The sequence below is a fragment of the Notamacropus eugenii genome, chromosome 1 (genome assembly GCF_028372415.1).
Source record: "Notamacropus eugenii isolate mMacEug1 chromosome 1, mMacEug1.pri_v2, whole genome shotgun sequence".
Lineage (NCBI taxonomy): Eukaryota > Metazoa > Chordata > Mammalia > Diprotodontia > Macropodidae > Notamacropus > Notamacropus eugenii.
Window position 1 is genome coordinate 391,377,957 of NC_092872.1, and position 24,884 is coordinate 391,402,840.

The window sequence follows — 24,884 nt, forward strand, 5'->3', positions numbered from 1 at the left end:
TACATGCTATATTGAAGAGAATATTCTTTGTTCATTGAATAGTTATTGGCAGTTAATAGGAGAAAGAAGTCTCTTAGAACTAGGACACTGTATTTAGTACAACTGAATTCCAAAATCTTGATTTATGTAATTTTAAAAAGTAAGGAAACTGGCATTTATTAAGCACTTACTATATGCCAAGGACTGTGGTAAACATATTATAAATATCTTATTTGATTTTATAACAACCCTGGGAATGTAGGCAGTTATTATAATACCTATTTTTTTATAGGTAAGAAATGTAAGGCAGACTTTAGTTGACTTGTCAAGAATCATACAGCTAGTGAATGACTGAGGTTGGATTTTAACTCAGGTCTTCCTGACTCTAGGCCCAGTGGTCTATCTTCTGTGCCAACTATCTGCCTCTAAAGAAAATAGAGATCACACTGCATCCCCACCAACACTAACATATTTAGAATATTTACTTGAATGAACATAGGACTCCTTAAATTAAGATGTAATACCTCCTTCAGTGGTTTATTAAGCAATGAGATACAAAACTTATTTCAGGGGACAAAACAATTCTCAATAAAAAAAACTGAAATTTTCAGATAATTGCCAAATATTTAGTAATTTGCTATTTGTCCTGTTCTTTGAATAACATGATAAAACATTAGAATTTAAAAAGTCCTAATTTGAGTTCATTATGAGAAAGCGAAACTAGAGATAGGTGAGATTCACGTTGCCTATTAAAATATATGAATAATTTGTCTTGTGGAACATGGCAGAAAGTTTAGAAACAATGCAAAGTTCTATTTAAATAAGACAAATTAAAACAAATCATCCTGGTGTCCAAAATATATACAACTACTTATTTTAGTGTGTGTAAAAGAAAACCAAATGCTCAAATTGACCTAAGATCTCATTGATGCTGCCATTCCCTCAAATTATTCAGATCACAACACTTCCATTCCTGTTCTTCCTTTGTGCAGTATCACAATATATTTCTGTCTTCTACAGAAGTCCACTCCAATGTGCTGTGGGTGGGAAATTCTCTGCTGTCTTTTGACATCTCACAGAAACATATAAAATATAAAGACTAAGCTCTTGTCACATGACCAGCCTATCATCTGTTTCACAAAAATTTTAATGACATCTTTGATGCTGTTTCTTCTATATAATTATTTATGTGTAACGCGTTGAGCATCTTTTGGATTCCATGACTTTTCATTAACTTTTTTGTTCAATGACTTTTAGGAAAAAAAAATCAGTTCTTCAAAGATGGTACTGACTTAGAGACAAACAATAGACACAAGATATTACAAGAAATCCTAGCTACAGTCATTATTACTTTGAAAGTTAGAGTTGGTGTGGAATCAGCATGAAAACTGAGTAAAGTCTGGGGAAATTTGAACTTGTATGCCTTATATATTAAGACAAATCATTGAGTGGGTAGAGTGTGATTTTTGAATTAGCCTATACAATTTTGTAAAAAAAAAAAAAAAACAAAAACACTAAACAGATCGCTTGTTTTCCTCTTTTCTCTAGCCAAAGAAAGTGAAGGATCCTCTCATTAAGAAAAACAATACCTATGCTGCCACAGCAACAAGCTACACCCCTAACATCGCTCGGGGGGATCCTGGGTTAGCAACCATTGCTAAAAGTGCAACAATAGAGCCCAAAGAAGTCAAACCTGAAACAAAACCACCAGAGCCCAAGAAGACTTTTAACAGTGTCAGCAAAATTGACCGACTGTCAAGAATAGCTTTCCCATTGCTTTTTGGAATCTTTAACCTAGTCTACTGGGCTACATATTTAAACAGAGAGCCTCAGCTTAAAGCCCCCAACCCACATCAATAGTCACTTTAACTTGCATAGTCTTGTTCAATCTTTCCACACTGGGAATTGCCTTCCGTTCTCAACATAGTAATTCCCATTTGCTTCATTGCCTCTGTCTTAAAGAAACTGAAGGTTTCCTTATTTTAAAAATAAATCATAACAGAACAAGAAACCCTGTTTGTTAAATCCAAAGCTTTATGGTAAAATATACCTGGGAAACTGGATTTTGAGAGAGGAAATAAAAAATAGCAAGATCATGGTAATGGGGAGACAGAAAGAGAGAGAGAGAGAGAGAGAGAGAGAGAGAGAGAGAGAGAGAGAGAGAGAGAGAGAGAGAGAGAGAGCACAATGAAAGGAAGGAAAATGAAAAGAGTAATGAAAAATCCTCAAGAATCTCACCAAATTTCATGTACATATTATATTGCCAAATTCCCTAACAGAGATACTATATATATCAAAATATTTTTATGCAAAAGGTTTAGGAAAAAATGTGTTTAAAAAAACTTACTTCAATATTGCATAGACTATATAATGTATTTATTCTTCTGTACATTGAAATGATGGAAGGATTTGATTTTTGAGTTTTCCAAGTTCTGAATACTATTATGCTAATTCTATTTTTAAACCCCCAGGCTTATTGTTATAGAGGTAAATACTATTTTAAAAATATATGGAAATTTCATATTCTAAGGTGCATTGATGAGTGCTTCAGTTTGTTATTTATTGTCATTGTTTGTAGCAAGCAGTCTAGATGAGGCATGATCTCAATAACATACTCACTAGAATGAAAAAAAAATTCTTCTCCTTTCCAAAAATCTAATCCCAGTAGTATCCAGGTCCGAAAAGAGGTTGCTTCTTGTCTTGAAAATGTTTTAAGAGGGGGCGAAAAAAAGTATTTTGCAAGCTCTAGATATGTTGAATGTATTATTTTCTATAACAGTACATTAAAAGCTTTAGATTGAAATTTATGAATTGCAAACAAAAACAAAATAGAGTATTTAATATATGTAAATAAATGGCATGAGATTGTACATTTTTTTTTTTTTACTTTTTTAAAGTTATGTTCTTAAAATGCTGTGCAGGGCTCACCTCTGTTAGGTCTTAATATGTTGTTATTTTCTGTGTAAGCATATTTAGAGCCTGCATATAAAAGAGACTGTAGGAATCAGTAAGAGCATAAAAGATGAAGATATTGGTTGGAATTATACAGATGGAGACAAAGCTGGCAATTTAAAAAAATACCTGATTCAGAGTAGTGAATAAATTACTCTCTGCTCGAGTTAGAGAGAAATATTCAAATTTAGACTACGGTATGGTAAAAGAAAAAGCTTAAAAAAATTGTTCCAGCTACCAAATCATCTGTATATTACTGCTATATTTGTTGATACATAAGTGTTACAATAAGTGATGTAATATATGTAGCATTCAATATGAAACAAACATGATACGCAAAAGAATGTACAGAAAAATAGATTTTATTGAGTAAACTTACTACATTTCATTTTTACAGTAGCAATATCTTTGTAGGAACACTACATAAGGGCTTTAAATGTACAATGTCCATTTTGCAGGAATACTATTTATTATTCCCTAGGAAATAATTCTATTCAGTTTCATTACTGCTGACAAGTTTTAGAGATAACCATTTAAGTAGCTGGTGTTTTTGAAGTGCTCTCTTTGATTGAAAAAAAAAGTTTTGAAGATATTTAAATTCAATAATCCATAACTCATGGGCCATGTTCTAAATGCATTTAAAACACCACCACATGAAACTTTAGCAGAGATGTTCAGTGAGACAGTTAAGTTTCATCATAAATGTGGGACAACGTTAAATCAAGTCTTTCCTCTAAAAATTTTTCTCTAATGATAAGAAAACAAATTACTCATGTTTGTACACATATATGTGTATATACTTAAATACATACATGCACACATGCACAGAATGTTCAGCTGAAACAAGATTTGGTCATGCCTAACCCTGAAGAGCTAATTTGAAGTTGACCCAAGGATGTCTCACCTTCTGCTATCATGTGTAGATATATACATAAAAAAAGAACATATACAATAAAATATGGCTCTTTAACTTCTCTGTACTTGTTTATCTTGTTCCTTTTTGGTGTTAAATTAATGTGTTCTTTTAGAGCGTTTTATGCTCCAAGTTACTCACAGCTAACTTTTGGTCTGCATTTTGCACAATAGATATGGATATTACTTAAGTAGTCTGCTTTTTGCTATGCAAGGATGGCATTACATGACCTCTTTGTTTGTTAGTATATGTGGATAATATTTTATTGTATGAATTGATTGCACAGTTTATTGAAGACCAGATATTTTATGTAGCTTTTCTACAGTGCTTTGCTAAACCATGTAATATTAGTAAGTCTTCCTTAAAAATAATGGTACACTCTTATAGAGGACAGTTCGTGTTTACTTCTGGGATAATTTTAAAGATGACATTGAATGTTTATTGCACCTCAGTGCAGTGATGTGGCAATAAAACCTAAAACAGAAGTTGTTTATGGCAGACGCATGCATTGCTTTACAGAGTTTAGCAAAAGCTCTTTATTTTATGTCAGGCTGTAATTCTATTATAATAATAAAGCTAAAATTATTCAATAACAAAGTTAAATGGTTTACTTTATTTTCTTTATCAGTTACTTGCTACTCTAATGTTGACAAGACAATCTCATTTTCCTCTGTGTTTGGGAGATCCAAAGACAAAAATTAAGGTAGTGCCTGTCCTCAGGGATCATACATCCTATTGATAAATTCTTTCAATCTCTGAGAAACTACTGAAAAATCATATAAATATATAAGTTCTTAGGATTATAGATTTCGATATAGAAAAGACTTTTGAAGTTATGCAATCCAATTCCCTCCTTTGAAACAAGGAATTGAAAAGAACCTAAGGAATTATCATGATTAGACCCAAAGTCCTCTGACTACAAACCCAGTATGCTTTCTATTTCTCTTCTCTTCTCCCCTCCCCTTCCCTCCCATCCTCTTCTCTTCTCTCTTGTCTTCTCCTGTCCTCCCCTCCCTTCTGCTCCTCTCTATCTCTTGTCTATCTGTCTCTGTCTCTCTTTGTGTGTGTGTGTGTCTTCCTCTTCATTCACATTTGGTACTCACAGCTATTCTATGAAGTAAGGTATTATCAGATATCATTATCCTAGTTTTACAGATAAGGAAATTGAGACCCTGAGAATTTAAATGACTTCTATGTTCACCAAAAAGATCAGAAACAGGATTCAAAAGCAGTCATCCTGACTCTAGATGCATTTCTGTAGTGAATATAATAATTAAATGAAGGTGATTTTTGATTTGTCACACTAATGCTTCTGCATGGATTCAAACAAGGATCATTAAGAATATAATAAAAGAGTGTAAAGGAATAGAAATGAATATAATATTACAAAATATAATGAAAATATACAATTTAATATAGCAAATGCAATTAACAACATACTGTATTATATAAATCAAATATTATAATACACAATACTATGTCATAATTTGCCATAACACTGTAACATAATGTAACATAATTTAAAGTAATCCAATATAACATAATATAGCACATCATTAATAGGATATATAACATACGGAATGACATAGCATGACATGACATTACAACTTAATGTAATATAAGGTAAAACAACCCTCTTGCAATGAAATGCAAAGAAATATAGTATAAAATGATATAATGTGATAGGGTAGAGTAGCATAGAATACAGTAGGGTAGAGTATTGTAGTGTATTATAATGTGACCTAACATAACAGTACCTTGTATCACATGAGCTGACATGACATGACACAAAATTTGACATGACATTATAAAACATGAGATGGTAATATTTGATGTGATTGATGGAATGTGATATGACATGATAATACAGTCAAATATACTTTCTTTGAAGTATCAGATCTATCCTCACTAGAAAGACTTTTTGTTTTTTTCTCCCTCCATGTTGACAATGATTTTATATGCAAACTTCCTTAAGTATATTTGAAAAATAATTCACCGAAAATTGTTACCATTGCAATAGATAATCTTAGAACAGGCTTTTTTTAAAATATGTAACACTAACCAGCCTATTCAAGTATTGAGCAATTAATCAATTCTTTTCTCCTTCTAGATTAATATATAAAGTCCTCTGAATGACTGTTAAAGCCTTTTGCAATCTGACACCCTTCCCTTCACCTTTCTAAGCTTTTTATATGCGGAATTGTGCTTCACAGGAAGCAGTATGGTCCTACAGGAGTAAAAATGCTTGCAGTGAGAGTCAGAGAACCCTGGTTTAATTTTCTTCTCAATTCTGTCACTTCATTGCCTAAGTGACCTTGAACAAGTCACCTCACTTCTCTGACTCAGTTTCTTCACCTAGATGACTTTTAAGAGGGAAATAGATGATTTTTAAGATTCCTTCCCGTTCTAAGATTATTAAGCTGTGATTCAATGATCATATTTCTGTCTTTTACACATACTGTATTTGAGACAAATAATTTGCTTGCTGCTTCTCTCCCCCTCCTTACATGGCACACCATCTTCTTTCTCTATGTCTTTGCACAAATTGTCCTCTGTTGAGATGTTCTTCCACTTCACCATGGCTCACAGAATCACCCTTTCTTCAAAACTCAAGTACTGAATCATATCAAAAGTGAATATTAATTCCCCCAGTTAGTACTTCCCTCTCCTAGCAATAATGATAATCAATAATTAAAACAGTGGCTAATATTTACAGAGTGCACACTTTGTCTAGATTTTGTAGTCACATATTTGTACATATGTGTACATCACTTTATAACCAGAAGATAGCAGGCTTCTTCAGGGAAAAGATTGATCTCTTTTGTCTTTTTTTTTCTCAATATCTAACATAGAGATTGACATATAGTAGGGACTTATTCCAACTTTCTAAATTGAGTTGAATAAAACTAAATCAAAACTGTCAAATATCTGCAATTATGTCATAGTAGATATTTAGGCACAATGAAATATATTAAATGAAATTGTCTTTACTTCTAAAAGGACATTTCCTCTCAAAGACTTGAGAAATAAAGGCATAATCCCTCTCTATATGTGTATATATTTGTGTGTATACGTATATATGTATACACGCATACACACATATATGTATGTGTATATTTACTTTCAAGGGCTTCAGAATATGCAAAGATGATTGTGGTTCAAATCCACTATTGAAAAAACTAAATAACTAACATTATTTGCTAATAACAACTATGATAACTAACATTTACATAGGACTTTAGGTTTGGCAAAATACTTTACATATATTATCCCATTTTATCCTCATAACGTACTTTGGAGGTAGCTGTTATTATTATTTCTATCTTATAGATAAATAACCTGAAGTATATGAAGGTCGGACAGCTAGGTGGTGCAGTGGATAGAGCACCAGTGCAGGAGTCAGAAGGACCTAAGTTCAGATCTCACCTCAGACACTTGGCATTCACTAGCTGTGTGACCTTGGGCAAGTCACTTAACCCCCATTACCTCATCCTGGGTCATCTCCAGTCATTCTGATGAATATCTGATCACTGAATTCAGATGACTCTGGAGGAGAAGTGAGACTGGTGACCTGCACAGCCCTCCCTCCCTCAAAACAAAGTCAAGTGCAAGTCATGTCATAATTTGTCTGATGGCATGGTCTTCTTCAGCAACAAAGGATGAACACACACACTCTCTATATGGAGGTTAAGTGGTTTGCCCAGAGTGATATATCTAATAAGAAAGAGCCAGAGTGTATACTTGAACTCAGTCTTCCTGACTCTAAGTTCAGCACTCAATCCATTGATTGACCACCTTGATCAACATAAAATATTTAATTGTGCATGGTACTCTCTTATACACACACACCTACACCCCCCACCCCAAACACTCTTGCACAATTAACTAAGGGGCATGCCATTCAGTTTGATTGAAGAAGTTTGGAACGTTTAATTTAACAGTAATAGAAGCAGAAGGCAAAAATAAAAATGTAAAAACTGCAGGGAAGGGCCTTTTTTGGAATAAATCTTTCTTTTCATTCATTTCAGATATCGACACTATTTTTACTTAAAATTCTTGCTCTTAACCCAGGATTCCCAGATAACATCAGACTTAACTGACAAATATCTGTGACTCATCACATCATCAAACCATTTTTTTAAATTTAGATAAACACTTCAATACAATTTATTTAAAACAATCCTTTCCTTTTTAAATTTTGAGTTGTAGATCTTTTCCCTTCCATCCTTCCCTCACTCACTGAGAAAGCAAACAATGTGTTAAATTATACATGTGATATCATGCAAACTATATTTCCATATTAGCCACATAGCAAAAAAAGAAAGTGAGAAAATTATACTTTTATTTGCACTCAGAGTTCATCAGGTCACTTTCTGGAGGTGGATATAATTTTTTTTCATCATGAGTCATTTGAAATTGACTTGGATCACTGTGTTGACCAAAACAGCCAAGTCTTCCAAAGTAGATCATCATTACATCACTGCTCTTACTATGCACAGTGATCTCTCAGTTCTTCTCATTTCGTTTTGCATAAGTTTATATAGGTCCTATCATGTTTTTTTTTTCCTGAAACCACTCTTATACCGTCATTATGATAACACAACAGTACTTCACAAAATTCATATGCTACAACTTTTTCAGTCATTCCACACTTAATGAGTGTTCCCTCAACTTCCAAGTCTTCATCACTACACAAAGAGCTGATATAAATATTTTTGTACATATTAGTCCTTTTCCTTTTTTCTTTGGGGTACAGATCTAGTAGTGGTCTTCCTATATCAAAGGAGATGTTACTCCCCCAATAATGATAATATTCTTAGGAGTTACATGTTACATCTTCCCATATGGGAATATAAGCAGTTGAACTCTAATGAGTCATTTATGATTACTCTTTCAAGTTTACTATTTATGCCTCTCATCAATCTTCTATTGGGATGTCATTTTTTCTATTCAGCATTGGTCTTTTCATTAGGAATGCTCTATTTAATTCTCCTTACTCCCTACCCCCCATGAGATTATATTCAGGTTTGCTAAGTAGATTACTCTTGATTGTAATCCTACCTCCTCTGACCTCTGAAATATCATGCAGAAGTTGCTAAACCTCGTGTTATTCTTATTGTGACTTCATAATATTTGAATTGTTTCTTTCTAGATGCCTGCAGTATTTTTTCCTTGACCTGAAAGTTATAGAATCTGGCTATAATATTCTTTAGAGTTTTCATTTTAGAATCTCTTTCAAAAGGTGATCTATGTATTCTTTCAATTTATATTTTGCCCTCTGGATCTAAGATATCTGGGAAGTTTTCCTTGGTAATTTCTTAAATTATCTATGTAGTCTTTTTCTTTAATCTTGGCTTTTAGGTTATGTGATAATTCTAAAATTATCTATCCAAGATTTATTTTCCAGGTCCTTTGTTTTTCTGGTAAGATATTTCACATTTTTCCTTATTTTTATTCTTATGACTTTGTTTTCACTGATTCTTGAGATATCATAGAGTCATTAAGTTCAATTTGCCCAATTCTAATTTTTAAGGAATTTTCTTCAGTGAACTTTTAAACTTCTTCAATTATTTGATTACTTATGCTCTTTAAGAAATTCTTTTCCTCCATAAATTTTGTACCTTATTTTCCATTTGGTATATTTTGTTTTTTAGTGAATACTTTTCTTTCAGAAAAAAAAATATTTTATTTTCTCCCAATTACATGCAAAACAATTTTAAACATTTGTTTCTTTTTAATTTTTAAGTTCAAAATTCTCTCCCTCTCTCCCTACCTTCATCCCTCCCATCCAGAAAGCAAGCAATGTGATATAAACTACATATGTGTAGTCATGCAAAACACATTTCCATAATAATCATGTTGTGGGGGGGGGGGAAGCCACAGACCAAAAAAAAAAAAGAAAATAAATAAAAAAAGCTATGCTTCAATCTGCATTCATACTTCATTGGTTCTTTCTATGTAGGCAGATAACATTTTGCATAAGTCCTTTAATATTGTCTGAGATCATTGTATTGATGAGAATAGCTAAACCATTCATAGGCAATTAACATGTAGTATGGCTGTTATCGTATACAAGGTTATTCTGAGTCTACTCATTTCACTTTGCATCAGTTCATGTAATTCTTTCCAGGTTTTTCTGAGAGCATCCTGCTCATCATATCTTATAGCACAATATTGTTCCATCATAAGCATATATCACAACTTGTTCAGCCATTCCCCAATTGATGGGCCTGTTCTCAATTTACATTATTTTTCCTCCTACTAAAGGAGTTGTTCTAAATAATTTTTGTATGTATAGGTCCTTTTCTTTTCTTTTTTTGGATGTCTTTGAGAAGTAGAAATAGTAATGGCATTTCTTAGTCAAAGGATCTACATAGTTTTATAGCCCTTTAAGCATAAGAAGGAGTTATTTTCTTCACTGAATTGTACTTCTTTTACCATTAGATAAGTTCTGGTTGTAGAGTGATATTTTATTCAGTATGTTTTGTGTCTCTTTCATTGTTTTTGTTTAGTTATTTCATTCATGTCTGACTCTTTGTGACCACATTTGAGGTTTTCTTGGCAAACATATTGAAATGTTTTGTGATTTCCTTCTTCACTTCATGTTATACATATAGAAACTGAGGTAAATAGAGTTAAATGACTTGCCTAGGGTCATACAGCACTGTATCCACTGTACCAGAATGATGCCCATCCCTCTTTTACCAAGATATTAATTTCCTTTTCATAATTTTCTTTCATCATTCTCATTTCTTTTTCTAATTCTTCATCTACTACTCACATCTTTCTTTAACTTCCAGGGATTGTTGTTGGCCTTGGATCTATTTAGCATTTTTCTTTGAGAATTTGTTTGTAGATGTTTTTGTATTGTTTTCTTTTTCTAAGTTTATGTCTTGGTCTTCTCTGCAATGATAACAACTTTTTGTGGTCAAGTTCTTTTGTTGCAGCTATTATTTACTCATTTTTCTAATCTGTTTTTTTCACTTTGAACTTGATGTTAAAGTTGGGCTCTGCTTAACTATGAGGGGAGAGGAATTGTCTCAAGCTTCAGGCTTTTTCATGCTACTGTTTTCAGAGTTAATTCTGGTGCTTCCTATAACTATAACAGAGTCCACTCAAAAAAGTATGGTATTTACTTGAGCATATTTGTTCAAGGAAAATAAAGGAATAACACTTAAGAAACCTGTTAAAATAAAGAACTATTTTTTATATAATAAAATCAAATCTCTTTTCTTCTAAATTTCTTTGTTCCTTAAACCAGTACAGAGTTTTCAGTCACTGTGATTAGAATAAATTTCCAGTCGCATTGTTATACCTTTTTTTCAGGCTAAGATATTTTTTCATGCTATTACTACCTAACAGTGCTTTACACATTAGCTCTACTTACCAGGGGATTCCAGAACACAGAAATCTCTCTAGATAGTAACAGTATTACAATAAAAAAAAAAAGTACCTAATGATATAACACATACATCCACACATATGCACACACTCACATGTGCACTTGCTCTCACACACATATGCAAAGGACTTCAGATCCTGAAAGGTAAAAATGTAGCAACATATAAATAGCCTTTTGAATTTGTTTCCTGAACTTTCCTTTAAGTGTAGTCCCTCTTAGATATTCTATGTCTATATCTTCATCTATAGATGTAGATATATACAGTCAGTGAAATATAGAATTACAAAAAAGAAACTAAAGAGGTATCGACTGCCATTAATCCCTCCATAAGAAGCCATACATTTTAACCTCCTTTTTCATACCCTTTGTAAAGTAAGAAAGAAGAAAGTTAACTTTAGAATTATTATACAATTGAAACTTAGGCTAGAGTTATTTAAAAAAAAGATATTTGGGTTCATATTCATTTTCTGGCTTGTGTATAAATGTGAGATATTTTTCACAGGGTGTATTTAATACTGGCACAATCACAGGTTTAAATATTAAATATTTATCCCTTGAGAAAATGTAAGTGGAAGTGTCACTTGTATTTCCTCATTCTCTTCTGGGTAAGAGAAAGTAGTTTATGCCATTGTTCATTCATTTCATTCATACTCAACTCTTCATTACTCCACTAGCAGTTTTCTTGGCAAAGATACTAGAGTAGTTTGTTATTTCCTTCTCCAGTTTGATGATGAGGATGAGATGAGAATGAGGATAAGAATGAGGAAACTGAGGCAAACATGGTTAAGTGACATACCTAGGATCACACAGCTAAGTGTATGAGGCCACATTTGAACTCTGGAAGATGAGTCTTTCTGACTTCAAGCCTGATTCTATATTCACTTATGTGCATCCACACATACATAGATTCATATACATATATACACAAGCATATATGTATTTATATTTATTCATATATAAGCTAAATTTGTTTCTGATCAGAAAAGATTGTGATGTATATATTTGACAGAGTATATTTGACCACAAGCAAATATATTTATAGATTTGTAGAATTTCAGTGTTGAAAGGGGTTTTAAGTTTCAGAAAATCCCAACCCATCATTTTATAAATACAGAAATAGAGACTGAAAGTGGTTGTGACTTTTACATATTGTTCAAGATAAAACTAAGAACAGAACTCAGGTGTTTCCAATCCTGGGAAAAACATAACAAAAGCAAAAACTCAGATATGTTTGCCTTCTCTTTACCTTCTTAGACTTATGGGCAGAGTTAAAATATGTCGAATGAGTCTTAATCACTTCTGGATTCTTGCTAATTCCGCTAACTTTTATCTAAAGATCCTAACAGAGCTTTCTGAAATCAGATTGAAGGGATCCAAAATTATAAAGGAAATATTAATTAAGTATCTACTATATACCAGACATATGTTCAACTCTTTAAAAATTTATTTCATTTCATCTTCAAGGAAATCTTTTTGGGGTTAGCTGTTATATTATGCCCATTTTGCCACTGAAGAAACTTAGGCAAACAGAGGTTAAATGGCTTTCCCACATAACTTGTGACTAAAGTTAGATTTGAACTCAGGTCTTCTAAATTCTAGGCCTAGTACTTTATCCTGGTGCCACCTAGCTGCTTCTGACCAACATAGGAAATCCATCCTTTCATTTTTCTTTCTTAAATACATAGCCTTAAATATTACAAAACTAGTTAAAATACTTTTCCCACATCCAAATAAATAAATTTATATATATGTATATATATGCATACACACACACATATATATGTATATGTATATATATATATATATAATATCTATACAATTAGTCAGCCACTTCCACTTTGTCTCTATTAACTTCCTTTGTTTTTTTATTCCTGTATACCTCTCTGTGTGGTATTGGTCACATTTAAATTCTTCTTTAAATTTATATCCTTCTTGTCCTATTGTTTTCTTGTTTTTATTTAATAAATATGCTTCTCTATTTCTTTATGTTTCTATCTTTATGAATCTTAATTATATGATTCTATTCCATTTTATTTATGTAGGTTGATTTAACTTTTATTCTCTTTTTTAAAAGGAAGGATAAAAAAAAGGTAAAGGTCATTTTTTTAAGGAGAAATCTACAATGTTATGAAAGTTCCCTGCCTACCTTAGCATTAGTTACCTATCTCCCTTAAAAAAATCACCATACCTGCGCAGTAAATTGAATCTGCTGAGAAAATAACTGGACATTATTTCAAGTAAAATCCCTTGCCTCAGAAACAGAGACAAGATAAAGAAATTTTATTCATTCAGAATAGGATGCCAAGAGAAATAGGTTTCTTAAAACTATAGGAGGAATGTAGGAACCTAAACATAGCATTTGATATAGCATATGAAAAGATAACAGAAGAAATTTCATTATAAGAGTTTGAATATAAATAATAAAAAGATTCATCCCTAACCCCCATGAAACAAATTATCAATTTTAACAAAAATACATAAGTCATCTCTTGTGAGGAAAATGTGATAAAGCATGAGAGACTTATTCAGGAGCATAATAATTCATGCAAAAAAGGGTTTTGCATCTTGAAGAGAAGCAATGGAGTTGTATCTGATATCTACAAAAAGATCTGTTACTTGAATAATAACATCTTTCTCCTCTCCAGTATGGGATAAGAGAAGATCAAGTAAGATACCAAAGTTGGAAGGAAAATATTCAATGGGATATTGAGGAGAGAAGTTTGGGATCAAAGACCTATGTGTCTGTGTGTTTATGTATGTGTGCATGTATGTATATGTGTATATATTTTATGTATGCACATATAGAAATGCATATATATTATAGATCACAATGCACACATCCCACACACAAATACATATGCATTGCACAATGTAACTTTTCTAATCATATTAAGGAATTTTTTAACATGCAAAGAAAAGGAAGTGTTTATATTTATTCATTTTTCTCTATAGAAAAATATTTCTTTTTTTTTTTTTTTAATTTTTTTATTTTTTTTAATGTTTAACAATCACTGCCATACAATTGCGATTTTATCCCTCCCCACCCACCCCCCACTACCTCCCTCCCTCCCCACGACTGCATACAATTCTGTATAGATTCTACATAAACTTTCCTATTGAGTATATTTTCACTATCATCATGCTGTGTAGTCAGACTAAGATAAATGAAAGAATCCGTATAACAAATCAGAACATGATACACAAACAGATACACATACACAAACATGATCTGCTACATTATGTGAGTGACTTCCATATTTCTCTCTCTGAGTGTGGAAGGCTTTTTGCCTTGAGGTCCACCATTGGGATTTTTTTTTTTTTCAGAAGTTCTTGTGTTATTACAAAAATCTAAGTCTACCAGAAAAAACTCTCACACACTGTGGTTGTTGCTGTGCATAAAGTTCTCCTGGTTCTGCTCCTTTCACTCAGCATCAGGTCATATAAGTCCTTCCAGGCCTCTCTGAAGTCTTCTTGTTCATCATTTCTTATGGCACAATAGTACTCCATTACATTCATATACCATAATTTATTCAGCCATTCCCCAATTGATGGACATCCCCTTGACTTCCAGTTTTTGGCAACTACATAGAGTGCTGCTATAAATATTTTTGTACATGTGGGACCCTTTCCCATTTTTATGATCTCTTGGGGATATAGTCCTAGTAGCGATATTGCTGGGTCAAAGGGTATGCACATTTTTGTAGCCCTTTGGGCATAGTTCCAAATTGCTCTCCAGAATGGTTGGATGCGCTCACAGCTCCACCAACAATGAATTAGTGTTCCAACTCTCCCACATCCTCTCCAGCATTTATCATTTTCTTGTTCTGTCATGTTTGCCAATCTTATAGGTGTGATGTGGTACCTCAGAGTTATTTTGATTTGCATCTCTCTAACCAATAGTGATTTAGAGCATTTTTTCATATGATTATAGATAGCTTTAATTTCTTCCTCTGAAAATTGCCTGTTCATATCCTTTGACCATTTATCAATTGGGGAATGACTTGTATGATTATACATTTGGGTCAGTTCTCTATATATTCTAGAAATGAGGCCTTTATCCCCGAGCTTAGCTGTAAAAATTTTTTCCCAATTTACTACATCCCTCCGGATTTTGGTTGCATTGGGTTTGGTTGTGCAAAAACTTCTCAGTTTAATGTACTCAAAGTTATCCATTTTGCATTTCATAATGCATTCTATCTCTTCTTTAGTAAAGAATTCTTCCCTTCTCCATAGATCTGATAAATACACTATTCCTTGCTTCTCCAGTTTATTCATGGTATCAATCTTTATACCTAAATCATGTACCCATTTGGACTTTATTCTTGTGTATGGTGTCAGGTATGGGTCTATGCCTAATTTCCGCCACACTGTTATCCAGTTTTCCCAGCAATTTTTGTCAAACAATGAGTTCTTATCCCAGAAGCTGGGGTCCTTGGGTTTATCAAACAGAAGGTTGCTATATTCCTTGCCTACTGCATCTTGAGTGCCAAGTCTATTCCACTTGTCTACCTCTCTGTTTCTTAGCCAATACCAAGTGGTTTTGATAATTGCTGCTTTATAGTACAGTTTAAGGTCTGGTAGCGCTAGGCCACCTTCCCAAGCATTTCTTTTCATTAGTCCCTTTGATATTCTGGACCTTTTGTTTTTCCAAATGAATTTTGATATTATTTTATCCAGCTCTAGAAAGTAATTGTCTGATAGTTTAATTGGTATGGCACTAAATAAGTATATTAATTTGGGTAGAATTGTCATTTTTATTATATTAGCACGGCCTACCCATGAGCAACTAATGTTTTTCCACTTACTTAAATCTGACTTTATTTGTGCAAAAAGTGTCTTGTAATTGTGTTCATATAGTCCCTGGGTTTGTTTTGGCAGGTAGACTCCTAAGTATTTTATACTGTCTACCCTAACTTTAAATGGGATTTCTCTTTCTATCTCTTGCTGTTGAACTTTGTTGCTAATATATAGGAATGCAGAGGATTTGTGTGGGTTTATTTTGTACCCTGCAACTTTGCCAAAGTTGTTTATTAATTCAAGTAATTTTTTACTTGAATCTCTGGGATTCTCTAGGTAAATCATCATATCATCTGCAAAGAGTGATAACTTAGTTTCTTCTTTGGCTATTCTAATTCCTTGAATATCTTTATCTTGTCTAATTGCTACAGCTAACATTTCTAGTACCATATTGAATAATAGTGGTGATAATGGACAACCTTGTTTCACCCCTGATCTTATTGGGAATGCATCTAGCTTATCCCCATTGCATATAATGCTTGCTGAAGGTTTTAGATAGATACTGCTTATTATTTTATGGAAAGTTCCCTTTATTCCTACGTTCTCCAATGTTTTTAGTAGGAATGGATGTTGTATTTTGTCAAAAGCTTTTTCTGCATCTATTGAGATAATCATGTGGTTTTTGTTAGCTTTGTTGTTGATGTGGTCGATAATGCTAATAGTTTTCCTAATATTGAACCAGCCCTGTAGTCCTGGTATGAATCCTACCTGATCATAATGTATTAATCTCGTGATTAGATGCTGTATTCGTTTTGCTAAAATCTTATTTAAAATTTTTGCATCTATATTCATTAGGGAAATTGGTCTATAATTTTCTTTCTCTGTTTTGTCTCTTCCTGGTTTGGGTATCAAAACCATATTTGTATCATAGAAAGAATTTGGGAGGACTCCTTCTTCCCCAATTTTCAAGAATAGTGTATGTAGTATTGGAATTAACTGTTCTTTAAATGTTTGATAGAATTCACTTGTGAATCCATCTGGCCCTGGAGATTTTTTCCTAGGGAGTTCATTGATGGCTTGTTCAATTTCTTTTTCTGAGATGGGGTTGTTTAAGTATTCAACTTCCTCTTCTGTTAATCTGGGCAATTTGTATTTTTTAAAATATTCATCCATCTCGTTTAGATTATCGAATTTGTGGGCATAAAGTTGGGCAAAGTAGTTTCTAATTATTGTTTTAATTTCCTCCTCATTGGAGGTGAGTTCACCCCTTTCATTTTTAATGTTAGTAATTTGGTTTTCTTCTTTCTTTTTTTTGATCAGATTAACCAAAGGTTTATCAATTTTATTAGTTTTTTCATAAAACCAACTATTGGTTTTATTTATTAATTCAATAGTTTTCTTTATTTCAATTTTATTAATCTCTCCTTTGGTTTTCAGTATTTCTAATTTGGTATTTACTTGGGGATTTTCAATTTGTTCTTTTTCTAGCTTTTTCAACTGCAAGCCTAAGTCATTGATCTCCTCTTTCTCTATTTTATTTATGTAAGCATTCAGAGATATAAAACTTCCCCTAATAACTGCTTTTGCAGTGTCCCATAAGTTTTGGTACGTTGTCTCACTATTGTCATTCTCTTGAATGAAGTTGTTGATTGTTTCTATGATTTCTTCTTTAACCCAATCCTTCTTTAGAATTAGATTATTTAGTTTCCAATTGATTTTTGGTTTCTCTTTCCATGGCCTTTTATTACATGTAATTTTTAATGCATTATGATCTGAAAAGGATGCATTGATTATCTCTACCTTTCTGCACTGGATTGTGAGATTTTTATGTCCTAGTACATGGTCAATTTTTGTAAATGTTCCATGTACCGCTGAGAAAAAGGTATATTCCTTTCTATTCCCATTTAATTTTCTCCAAAGATCTATCATATCTACCTTATCCAGAGTTTTATTTACCTCCTTAACCTCTTTCTTGTTTATTTTAAGGTTGGATTTATCGAGTTCAGAGAGGGGGAGGTTGAGGTCCCCCACTAGTATAGTTTTGCTATCAATTTCTTCCTTCAACTCCCCCAACCTCTCCTCTAAGAATCTGGATGCTATACCACTTGGAGCATACATGTTTAGTAATGATATTGCTTCATTGTCTATGGTGCCTTTTAGTAGGATATAGTTTCCATCCTTATCCCTTTTGATTAGATCTATTTCTGCTTTTGCTTTGTCTGAGATTAGGATTGCTACTCCTGCCTTTCTTACATGAGCTGAAGCACAATATATTCTGCTCCATCCTTTGACCTTTATCCTATGTGTATCCCCCCGTTTCAAATGTGTTTCTTGTAAGCAGCATATTGTTGGATTATGGCTTTTAATCCATTCTGCTTTCCGTCTCCGTTTTATGGGAGAGTTCATCCCATTCACATTCACAGTTATGATTACAATCTGTGTATTTCCCTCCAACCTCTTTCCCACCATTTGTGCTTTTAACTCTCCCGTCTCCCTTCCCCTCCTCAATAGTATTCACTTTTCTCCCCCTCCTCCTGCAGCCTTCCCCTCCTTCTTTTAGCCCCCCTCCCTTTTAGTCCCCTTTACTCTTATTGCTTCTTTCCTCCCTTTTGGCCACCCTCCCCTTTCTTCCCCCTTCCCCTCCTACTACCTATAGAGCTAGTTAGGATTATCTGCTTAAGGTTATTGTTCCCTCCTTTGAACAAATCAGATGAGAGTACCTCTCAAACAATGCTCATCTCCCTCCCCTCCTTCCCTCTACTATGGTTTTGTACTTCTTCCTGTGATATAATTTGCCATTTTCTGCTTCCCCCTTTCCACACCTCCTATTACATTCCCTTCTCATACTTAAATCATATTTTTGCCATGACATCATTTACTTTATGCCCGTTCCCTCTACATATATCCCTTTTATCATAATAGCTGCACAGTTCTCAAGATTAACAGGTAGCATCTTCCCTTACAGGGAGGTAAACAGATTGCCCTAATTGAGTTGCAAGTTTTTGTTTTTGTTTTTTCCCCTCTGTTTACCTTTTTATGATTCTCTGGAGACCTGCATTTGAAGATCAAATTGTCTATTGAGTTCTGGTGTTTTGGTCAGGAAGCTCTGGAAATCCCTTATTTCGTTGAATGACTTTCTCCTTGCCTGAAATGTTATGCTGAACTTTGCTGGGTAGTTGATCCTCGGTTGGAGTCCCAACTCCTTTGCCTTACGGAATATTGGGTTCCAATTCTTTCGATCTTTTAATGTAGAAGCTGCAAGGTCCTGTGTGATCCTGACTGTGTGACCTTGATATTTAAATTGTTTCTTTCTGGCTGCTTGTAGTATTTTCTCCTTCACTTGATAGCTCTGGAATTTGGCAACTATATTTCTTGGGGTTTTGAGTTTGGGATCCCTTTCCGGTGGGGAACGGTGGATTCTTTCGATGACTATTTTGCCCTCTGAGTCTAGTACTTCTGGGCAGTTTTCCTTGATGATTTCCTGGAAGATATTGTCCAGACTCTTTTCTTCATCATGGGTTTCTGGCAGGCCAATAATTCTTAGATTTTCTCTCCTGGATCTATTTTCCAGGTCAGTTGTTTTTCCAATTAAATATTTTAGATTTTCTTCCATCTTTTCATTCTTTAGATTTTGTTTGACTGACTCTTGTTGCCTCATTGAGTCATTAGTTTCTACTTGCCCAATTCTAATCTTGATCGTATTGTTTTCTTCAGTTAGCTTTCGCATCTCCTTTTCCATCTGGCCAATTTTTCCCTTTAAGGAGCTATTTTCTCCATTTAATTTTTGTACTTCTTTTTCCATTCGACCAATTTTCCCAGTTAGGTTTTGGGTTTCCTTTTCCATCTGATCAATTTTCCCTATTAGGTTTTGAGTTTCCTTTTCCGTTTGATTAACTCTTCCTTTTAGGGAATTATTCTCTCCAGTTAATTTTTGAACTTCCTTTTCCATTTCTTCAATTTTCTTTTTCAGATTGATGTTCTCATCAGTGAATTCTTTTTTTATGGTTTTAAAATCATTGGCCAGTTTTTCTTTTATATCCTTCTTCAGACGTTCCAGGTAATCTAGTTGTGCTTGCGAGAAATTCATAGTCCCATCTGAGGTTTCAGATGGAAGTACAGTCTCAGCTCTGACCTCTTTGGTGTTTGTGTTTTGGTCCTTATCCCCATAGAAAGATTCTATGGTTTTTTCACTTTTCGTCTGCTTTTTCCGATTCATGATGTTGGCTGAGTGTTGTAGCTTTTGGTTCTTTCAGTCAGAAGATACAGATCTTTTAAGTTGAGTTGATGTTTGTCTAGGCTAAAAGCAGGCTTTTTTTTGTTGTTGTTGTTGTTGTTTCCCAGATCAACCCTGGGTTTAGCTTGATAGGTGTGTGGGAGGTGTGGTCTGGTCTCAGGCTATCTCCTCAGCTGGCCTGAGGCAAAGGCAAGGTCCGGGGGGGATGGTGATCCCAGCTTCCCTATTGTCTTCCCTTTTCCCCTGGAGGGCTGGGGCACGCCTAGAGGCTAATGCGTGTTCCCGCCCCTCCTGGGGCTCGTCTCCCGGGCTGAGGCTTGCTTGGGTCTCAGTGCGAATTTTTCTCTGCCCTGGGTCGTCTGTCCCTCCAGATAGCCTCCACCACGTTAGGAAGAATCCCCCTTTGCCACCTCTCCAGCCTCTGGTGTTACGAGACCACTCGCCCCTTTCTGCTGCTCCCACTGATCCAGGATCAATCTGGGGAAGAATTTTATGGTTCCCTCACGGTCATCGGGGGGGAGGGGAGAGCACTTACTGATCACTCCAGCATCCCAGCTTCTGGATGTTCAAGTAGTGACCCACTGAAGTCCCGTCTTTAGGCTGAAGATTTCAAAGGCTGTTGCGCTGATATCGTTGGCTCGGCCTGGCTTATCTCCTGCTCCGCTGGTCTCGCCCGCCACTCTCGGGCCCCTCGGGTCGCCTCCGCCCTGCCGCGCCGACCGCGCTGCGCTGTGCGCCGGGCTCTTACCCCCGCGGAACAGATCCCTCCCGTGGACCTTCCAGTCCAGCCTGGGCTCCGAATCTGTCAAAGTCCGTCTCCCACTGGATTCTACATCTCCAAAGTCTGGTGAGACTCTCCCCCCAGAAATATCCAAAGGAGTTTTTCCAGGAGCTTAGGTGAGTCGTTGCTTTCACTCCGCCATCTTGGCTCCGCCCCCTAGAAAAATATTTCTTAACCATTACTTCCTTGCATAGTAAAACAAATTTTCTGAAAACCCTAGGTGATATGACGTATCTTGCTTCCAAAGAAAATCTAAATAATATCCTCAGATGAAGTCAACGTGATTGTATATAACTGTCACAACTACAGATGACAGAGAAACTTTAGCATCAGGATTTAACTTGAGAAATGACTTAAGAGTTTTATAATCAGTTAGGACAAGTGTTTGCTTTATGTATCAACCACTTTCAGTCTGCTGATCTTATTAGAGAACACAAAAAAAGTTTGGTGATAATTGCATATAATCAGGTCAGCTCTTGTGTAAGACTAAAGAAGCAAAAGTATCTGTTAAATATGCAATTAGGGAAAATATTCCCTATAGTCAAAAAATCCCCCCCCCCCAAAGTTGAATGTTCAAGAAATGTGACCACATAATTCTTTCTTGTGTCTCTTAAGCATGCTGCTGAATGTGTTTCAAGGCTACTCTGTTTTACATTTTGTGAACTGAAGAAACATGGTAAAATCCACATATATTTATCCATAAACACAGACATACAAACATATACACATATATCTCTCTATAATACAGACACACACACATATGTAAATAGGTAGATAGATTTAAAGATAGGGATAGGGATAGAGATAGAGATGGGATTGGAAAAGGCATAGAGAAAGGTTGTATGATTTCGGTGGTATACAGAACCCCCAGAAGAGGAAAATTTCTCGACTAGTATGGGTTGGCACCTTTTCTGAAACTTGTATGTTAAGTAATTATTGAAGTTTATGCAAACAGTATGTATATAAACTGATCGTAAATGGCGTCAAAATGTCAATAAAGTGGAGTGAAATGATATTTGGAAGCTTTCTCAGGAGATTTCCAATTTGATTAAAATGAACTTTGATCACTCTCCTAATTATTTTTTGTAGATCCTTAGACTATAGGATATGCAGGGATCTGAACTGCACTGTTAGAAATCAACATGGAAATAAATTCCTGCAAATATTGTACAAATAATATCATGCTCTGACCACAGGACAAAGAAATTACAGTACCTGATATTTGCGTTGCTTTGATTCAATTTAACACAAATTAAAGGAACAACCTAACAATTGCAAGGAGCTTTTGTAAGACATAGGACAAGAGAAATTAAATACAACCAAAGATACAAAGTGGTATGGGGAAAAAAGAAACAAACTTCAAAATTTCATATGCCTTAGAATTTATAAGTTCTAGAAATGTATCGGAATCAAAACTCTTCATCCATTAGAAATCCTCCATAATTTTGCTGACAGTACCATGTGTCATGTAGACAGTATCAGGTATGCATATATAATGCAACATATTACAATACTTGTAAATAGTGTTCCAATTAATGTCATCTACAAAGGGCTTCCTGAAAGCTTAGAACTATCCTGTGTTTCAGGACATGTTACATCTCTATGTTAATGTGGATAACAATATTTATAAAAACAAGAAATAGATTATAATATGCTATATTATATGAATATGTACATATACTATAAATGTGGTAGTACATATTATAATGTATATTGTGTACATATATGTCTGCATAGTGTTTTTGTATATATGTTTAAGTGTAAACATATCTATTTGTATCTACACATTTGTTTGTGTATATGTGCATATGTGTGTTTATATGCCCACATATGTTCCTTAGAGATATTGATATGTAATCTTATTCTCTGATGATTACCAAATTTCTACCTAGTCCTATCATCCCCATCCCAATGACACTAAACCCCAAACTGTCAGCATTCAAACTAATCCCTCTCTCCCCTTACAACAACCTTATCTCTGATTTTCTGTCTGTTTGACCTCAAACCCCCTCCCACATCCAAGAATGTACTATTGTGAAGCTGCTTACTGCTCTACTGTACTCTCTGTAATGCCTACTCCAGAGGAAACAAACTTGCTTTCATCTTTAAGTCTTTTATTTTCCCATTCATTCCATCTTATGGCTCTCACTGAAACCTGACTCCTTCTGGATGTCACAGCAACACTTCACAATATTGGAGGAGGTGAAGGAATGTCATACTCCTTCTTCCCTACTGTTTATTTCCAGGTATCCCTTCTACATTCATCACTTAGTACCCTCTCCTTCTTTTGAGTTCACCTTGTCTGTACCTAAAATCTAATCAAAATTGTGGTAACTGTTGTCTACTGACCTCCATGATGCTTTCCTTTCCTCAATGCATTGGGTACCTGACTCACAGTCTACATCTCTTCCCCATCTCCTGCTCTCATACTAGGATACTTTAACACATGCAAACACACACACAAACACACATTCTCAAACACCATAACCTCCCCATTTTACAATCTTCTCTTTTCTCATGACAACCTCCTCCACCCACCATAGCCACACAAAGATGACCATACCCTTGATCTTGACATCATCATGAAATGTTCCACTTCCATGTCCATGGAAATTCTCTTATGTTATCACCCTCTTTTGTCCTTCTACATCTCCATCTACTTTACAAACTCAGTCTATTCTTTCTCATGCAACTACCTGTTCAGTAGCAACACTCACTTTCCTTCTGCATTTTGATTTTTTGGTGAACCAGTTCAACTCTACACTATCATCTTAGCTCAAGTCTCCTACTTCTTATACTTTTTAATCTACGTTGCCTCAGCTTTGGATAATTCCCACCATCTGTTACCTTCATTCCCACATATGTGCTGTTGAAAAAAGCTTGAGAAAATCATGAAACTCCTTATTAAGTCCACTAGAAATTGATGTTGCATAATCTTACCTAGCCCCCCCACTATAATAAAGCAATACTTCTGTACTTTCCAATTAGCTCACAATACCGTAACAACTCTTTCAAACCTTTTTCTCCCTCTTTAAAGCTCCAATGACTTCCCATTCCCACCCCCTTTCAGCTGAGACTTTAGCTTCATATTTTTCTTTAAAAAATGAAGTCTTTCACCAAGTACTGTCTATTCTATCCTGATTGTCATCTCATACTTCCCAAATGCTTTCTGCCCCTATCTTCTCATAGACTTTGTCTCACTTGAGGAGTTGGTCCTTCTTTCAGCCAAGATTTCTCTACAAAGGTCTACATTATGTCGGTCTCCTCAACACTGAGAACTCAATACTGGTCAATAGGGTAATATGACAGCCTCTAAAGCTAGTGTAATTATGGGTGACATTTAGAAGTGCAGCAGTTTAAAATGACAAGATGACAGTTGTGGTATACTCTGCTCAGGTTAGACCATCTCTGAATTATTGTGTTCAGTTTTAAGTCTCACATTTTAAGAAGGTCTATGATAAGTTGGAGAACATCCAAAGTGTAGAAAATATAGTATTAAAGAGATACCTTAGGGTCAGTTGAGGAATCTAGAAATATTTAGTTTAAAGCATAGAAGTCTCTGGGGTTGGGGTGGAGAACTGGAGAAAGACTTCAAGACTCAAAATAAAAACTGTGATTGTCCTTTGAAAAGGGGGCAAAACTATTCTTTTATGTCCTTGAGAAGAGAATTAGGAGTAATGTTTAATATCTAAAAGATAATTTTAAATTTGATATGAGAAAAAGCTTTTTAACAATATAGCAGCACAAACTTTGAATTTCTAGAGGGAGTGAGAGACTCCTCATCAAAAGTCTTCAAGCAAAAGTCAGATGACCAATTATCAGATGTATTGTAGTAGGTATTATTTTTTTTTCAAACTTGCATTGTACTAGACATGAACACTAAGGT

The 24,884-nt window shown here is 34.5% G+C and overlaps 1 protein-coding gene across 1 annotated transcript in view; it reads left to right on the forward strand.

The window, feature by feature from the left end:
* Window positions 1–1,916, forward strand: part of GABRA1 (gamma-aminobutyric acid type A receptor subunit alpha1) — a 67,318-nt gene extending 65,402 nt beyond the window's left edge. The window contains exon 9 of the mRNA XM_072630899.1: window positions 1,528–1,916. Coding sequence (XP_072487000.1) covers window positions 1,528–1,839 — 312 coding nt within the window. The 3' untranslated portion in view covers window positions 1,840–1,916. The remainder of the gene's footprint in view (window positions 1–1,527) is intronic.
* Window positions 1,917–24,884: the final 22,968 nt, after the last annotated feature.